The sequence below is a fragment of the Melanostigma gelatinosum genome, assembly GCF_949748355.1.
Source record: "Melanostigma gelatinosum genome assembly, chromosome: 19".
NCBI lineage: Eukaryota > Metazoa > Chordata > Actinopteri > Perciformes > Zoarcidae > Melanostigma > Melanostigma gelatinosum.
The window spans coordinates 4265693-4271979 of NC_136652.1; the positions used below are offsets into that span (position 1 = coordinate 4265693).

Here is a 6287-nt window from a genome sequence, read left to right on the forward strand (position 1 = left end):
TTTTGTCTTACAACTTGAACCCTTTCACAATGTGTTTTTAGTCGGTGAAAGTTAATTGTAACATTGTTGGTCGCCTAAAATGATCTTGTTCGGCGTTCAGTTGTGCTCATGTCACTTCTGGTTGCAGAAAATCAAGATGGCGACAGCACAAATGCGGAACTTGAGGCTTGAAAACTGTAGTCCACAAACCAATTGGTGACGCCACGGCCCGCCGTTGGTGGTGGCGGTCTGAGTCAAAAAGTCCAGGACCATTTGTCATTCCTATTTGCTGCTACTTCAAACAGATGTATAATATGAATGTGGCCCTCTGGAGGAGTACACCCCAAGACTTTTATAGAGATGTCTCCTCACCGCCCACAAGTTACTTTAAAACCTTCATCCGTGAAGGCTCCACTTTGCTGCTGTCTGTAAATGAAATACATTTGACCTTTTAATCAAGATCTCTAAACACCAAATTCGTCGGACAGGACACATCCAAAAATAGTGTCTCTTGGATTTGCATATTTTTACCTGCAGATATGCACCATGTAGATGTGAATGAATGGGATGTTTTATCTGATATTCAGGCCAACCTCAAGGGAGAAACAGAAGTGGTTTAAAGGGCTATAATTGAGAGTAAACCATGACGTTCTACACAGCAAAACAAGCCCAACCCCCTCAAACCCGGGAATGACACCGATTGCCTCACAGTGACCGCTCTGGAACTGTTTCCCCGTGATAAGGTGTGCACTGCTGTATTTGTGTGTCTCCGGTTCCAAGTGTGATCCCGTATCCTGGAGTTGTTTTTCTCCACAAAGCGGAGTCTGCGTGGACGGACACGCAGCACAGCTGTGTCACCACAAAGCCTTGACGGTGCGTCGCATTTGGAGCGACAAAGAAAAACTTATGAAGAATGAACGACGGCCACCAGGAAGTAAGTGTTGTTGTAATAATGAGGCAAGACAAACCGACATGTTAGCTTAAGGTTGTGTGCAGTAACAGCACAAGTGTAAGTAAACTTTGAACAGCTTGTGTGTGTGACTTGTAGTGAATCTTCTCTCTGAGAGCTTGGTGTAGTTTAAAAATAAAGCCTGTAAAATGACAAAATGCTGGACACAGCATAATGGGACACAGAGACTACTTGTCAATGCAAACAAAAGCGTCTCTAAATACCTGTCCGATGTGTCAGCCCTCACCAGACGTACAAGAAACCGAGTTTGGGAGTCCTGCCCGGTCCAAACAGAGGAGGATCATCCACTTCTCCAGCGGTGAAACTCTGGAGCAGAAAGACAGTGAGGAGGAGGAGGAGGAGGAAGAGGAGCAGTCATCAAACAGGCCTCCCTTCGGAGAACCAGAGAGGGTGGGACACTGTTAAGAAAATACATTTTCACGTTACATCTAATACTAAGTCATGTTTTTGTTTTTTTCTGACTCTTCTTTCTCAGACTAGGTTGTCATTCAAGAATGTGGCCAGTCTAGTTGGGAGGATTGCACTGCTGAGTACGCAGCTTAACAATTAAATGCATTCAAGCATATGAAATCAACAATAGTCTAATTATAGCTCTGGAGAATGTCTCACTTATTATGCCACTGTTGCCAAAATATAGCTTGCGATTTCCTTGGCGAGAGACTAGCTGGTGCACTAGGAATGAATGCGGCCAAATACCAGTATGCCATAGATCAACATCATCGTGACCACAAGGTAATGTAAAATTCAAGAGCAGCAAAACAAGCACACTCACAAGATACTTCTTTTGTAGTAATAGTTTGTTGGGGGCAGGAAATGGGATGAAACTGCCCAGTCTCTCAATAACGGACTGACAGGCCTGTGGGTGGTTATTTCCTTGTATCTCACTCATAGACAACACCAAGCAGCCAGGCCAAGGACAACCTCCTGGAAGGACAGGCAGAGACCGTCCACCTCTACCCCGGGCAGGAGGATCGGAGTCATTACGGAGCTACGGGAGAAGCACGGTGCCCTGCTGACTCCCAGGCGAGCTGTGATGAGAAACACATGGACAGAAGTGAAGGACGTCATAACATAGCTTATCAAGAAGATTCATTTAAATAAAGAAGAAAATAAGAAAAGAAATGAGAGTTGTGACTTTATGTGGTGACATAATACTGAAGGGTATACGATAAAATATAGAAAAACATGAAAAGCAGTAGGCATTATTGCACTGACTTAGCAAGAAGTTGTTGATCGCTTAAGAGTATGTAGTGTAAAAGTATTAAAAATTCATGGATACCAAAATACACCGACGAGGATGGGATTCGAACCCACGCGTGCAGAGCACAATGGATTAGCAGTCCATCGCCTTAACCACTCGGCCACCTCGTCAACGATGCTCGAGACCAGACCATACAGGAATAAATTTATATTTCTAACCGTTTCATGAGTACGTTCCAAAAACGAATTGTTTGTTAGCCTGGCTCTGACAAGCACGTACCTTGCTAATGTAACATAGTTGAAGAGGTTCAGGTTAAATCCCGCTAAATGGGAAAAGTCCGCCACCTGCTGTTATAAATGTGTACCTGCACTGAATATCCCCAAAGGACTATGAGGTAATCTAGACGCAAGGGACTATGGGTAATCCTGAACGTGACGGAGGATTTACTGAAGGTAACGGGTCCGTGAATGTCCGTGGACAATATAATGTTAACTAACTTTAAAAGTACACAAGAGTTGAGCTGGCTTTATTTTGTTGAATGTTATTTGTCTTAGATAATATTCGCCATGTTTTTATTAAGTTAACTATATGTTTTTTATGTGTTTTATTGCCAGTAAAAATGTTGCCAATACAGCTAACGTTAGCTAATACTAACTTGATGCCGTCTTTCTAGACAGAGCATGCGCAGGTGTCCGCAAGATGACCCATTCTTCCATGTTGTCCTTTGTCATAAATGCAGGTATGTTACAGTATGTTCTATCGTCTACATGTTTACTCAGTTATACAATTGTTATTATAAAATGAAAAAGGTAACAGTTCAGTGTGAGAAATCTGTATAAATATATTTTTGGTTATATATACTTTTGTAATTCTCCTCATACATTTAAGAGAGACAATTTATGTTCTATTTCGGCTATTTTATTTAAATGAAATTAAACCCACTATACGATCACTGTATCAATGTCGACGATGGGTAATCCTGAACGTGACGGAGGATTTACTGAAGACAGAGCATGCGCAGGTGTCCGCAAGATGACCCATTCTTCCATGTTGTCCTTTGTCATAAATGCAGATGTGGAATAAACCTGCTGTTACCACAAGCCTGACCAGCCCCGAGAGATTCATTTAGCCAGGAGACATCTTCACAGAGGTTACATTGGTGCCGTGACCCGTCCATGACTACGCCGGACCGGGCAGATGTCTTCTCACCACTGCATCATGTTGGGGCTGCAATTCTTTCTTCGCTGTATCTAACTGTCAGGTTTATTTAGCTAACTACAGCCATATTCCCTTGAGACTGTGTGAGACTGAGTGAGTATTTTGCTATTAAGTATGAGTCTCAATGAATTTGGTACCTCCGATATGACTCCTATCAGTTTTGGCAGGGGTAGGGGGCTGCGTACCACACCTGTTCCATTTTCACTAGGTGACCGTCAGGTGGGGGATAGAACAGCTTATGGTGAGGATTTGGTGCACAGTCCTTTCAGACGTAGGGAAGTAGTGACACCTCAGAGTCAGCCAATAGTTGCGTTACATCCACCACAGTGCACTAGTACATCAGTTCCAGACCCTCCCCTTGATGATGTGAGACTAGTTGACCAAATGAGCACTATTGTGCAGCAGATAGGGCAGCAGCTAGCTGATAGCATTATGTCACGCCTCAACACATCAAGCCCTGCAGCTTCTGTGCATACAAGTCCTGAAGAAACATTCCAAAAGAGAGACTCCAGCCGCACACTGGATCTCTCCCAAGTCCAGCTGGTAACTCAGAGAGGAGTCAAGGACCCACCTGTATTCCGAGGGGAGAGTTCGGATACGCTGGCTGTTAACGAATGGGAAGAATCAATGAAGAATTACATCAGAAAGAGTGGTGTTCAGCTTGAGAATCAGGCTGAGGAAATTCTCATCCACCTGAGAGGCAGAGCAAAGGACGTTGTGAGATTTGGAATAAGAAACGGTGAAGTTGATGTCCGGCATAACCCACAGGCCATCTATGGACTCCTGCGCAGACATTTCAGTACGAGCCACTGCTCCTCTGTGCCTCTGGCTGACTTTTATTCCACCACGGCAAAAGAACAGGAGGATCCATATGAGTATTGGCTTAGACTGAACCGAGCAGCTGATGTTGCTGCAAGTGGTCTTGAAGAGCAGGGTAAAATGTTTGACAACCCCAGTGTTGAAGTTACACGGATGTTCATCAGACACTGCCCCAGTAAAGATCTAGCTCTTACCTTTAGGTCCAAGACAATGGATAAATGGTCGGCTCGTGAAGTTCAGGAAGTGTTAGATGAATACCATCTAGAGAAGGGACTCAGGTCTTCTACAGAGAGGGGTAGCAAAATCAACATGAATAAAGTTGAGGTTAGTGCTAATGCTACTTCAGTTTCAGACATCCCCGAACAGAAAAAGGCTGTGAGTCAAGAGACCTCCACTCTGGAGAGGTTAATTGGAATGCTAGAGAAAGTGTTGCTCCAGGGCCCGGGTTATGCTCAAGCCAACAAAAAGCCACATTCCAACAACAGGCTTCCGAGAGTTGAGGGATTAAATGAGACACCATGTTCCATTTGTAAAGACGGTTCTCACTCTGCCCTCACACACTGTCGAGAGAACAGGCTCTGTTTCCTGTGCCACTTACCTGGCCACCCAAGACGCAACTGCCCAGAGGGAAGACGTCCTTCTGACTATGGTCAGCAGGGAAACTGAATGATCTGCGTGCAGGGGAGGACAGCGCAGATCAAGTGAGTGAACCTCCCACCTTGGATTTGACAGACATTGATGATTATGAAACATTGTATCACACCTACAGCAGCATAGTGCCATCACAAAAAACACTGATTGTGCAAGGCTTGCAGAGACTCTCAAAGACTGACAGCCTATTCTACACAGATGTCACCACTGATGGAGAGCATGTTCTCAGAGCATTAATAGACAGTGGATCTATGGCATGCACTGTAAGTGAGGCAGCTGCCACAAAACTTTCACAGTCCATCCCTAACATTGAAAAGAAATCAGCTGAGGACTTTGTTATTGTTGGCTGTGGGGGTCACCTCATCACACCTTCTGCCATGTATGACCTCACTGCATCAGTTTATGGCTATAAGGTGATAATTCCTGTTCTAGTTGTGCCAGGCCAAACTGATGAAATGATTCTCGGCAGCAATGCCATCAAGTGGCTCATACCACGGATGAAAGAAGCTGTTAGTGGCCAAAACATTACGTCTCCAGTGAACAGTGCTCCAAATGATAAGTTGCCCCATTTGGCATCCCTGCTGTCCTACTCGGATGAATGGGAAGGCGGTGCAATGCCAAACAGAATCGGCACAGCTAAACTCAAAAGATGTGTCACTCTACAGCCGATGTCTGAACATTTAGTGTGGGCTAAATTGCCTGCATCTGACATCACTGGAGTGGGGAGTACGGTCATCATCGAACCCACCCAGTCCAAAGCCAGGCCTGCTCAAATTATGGTGGGGAGGGTTGTTACTCTCTTATGGGGAGATGGTTGGGTTCCAGTCAAAATAGTAAATCCCACTGACAAGCCTCTCACCATTAAAAGAAATGCAAAGGTTGCAGATGTGTCCCCCTGTCTTTCTGTGCAGGACTTACCTGAACCCGATCGCATCCAATGCAGTGCGCAATACACACAGAGCGCACCACCTGCACCAAGGTCGGAAGAGGAGATATCGCGCATCCTAAATGACATGGGCCTGCAGGACGTGGACCTCTCATCTTGTGAAGTTTCCCTCGAATGGAAGGATAAGCTGCTGCAGCTCATTGAGCAGTATGAGTCCACCTTTTCGAGGCACAAAATGGACTGTGGTGAGGCGGCAGATTTTGTCCACAGAATCCGCTTAGTGGATGACAAGCCCTTCAGACTTCCATTCAGGCGGGTCTCACCGTGCCATTATGACAAGCTTCGTACAGCTCTGAATGAGATGGAGGAATTGGGAATAATTCGTAAATCTCAGAGCGAGTATTCATCTCCCCTCGTCCTGGTTGTCAAGCCGACAAAGGATCTTCGCATCTGTAATGACTTCAGGTGGTTGAACGCAAGAACAGTGAAGGACGCACATCCGTTGCCTCATCAGACAGACTCCCTTGCTGCACTTGGTGGCAATGTGTTCTTCTCCACAATGG

The 6287-nt window shown here is 45.2% G+C and overlaps 1 protein-coding gene across 1 annotated transcript; it reads left to right on the top strand.

Moving 5' to 3' along the window:
• Positions 1–626: 626 nt before the first annotated feature.
• LOC306793471 (uncharacterized protein) lies at positions 627–2050 on the top strand (the record flags this gene model as incomplete). The annotated part of the gene is made up of 5 exons (XM_079291117.1): positions 627–913; positions 1169–1339; positions 1425–1479; positions 1587–1681; positions 1841–2050. Exons 1-5 carry the CDS (start codon positions 893–895, stop codon positions 2048–2050), a joined length of 552 nt encoding a protein of 183 aa, XP_079147243.1. The 5' UTR covers positions 627–892.
• Between the last annotated feature and the right edge of the window lie 4237 nt (positions 2051–6287).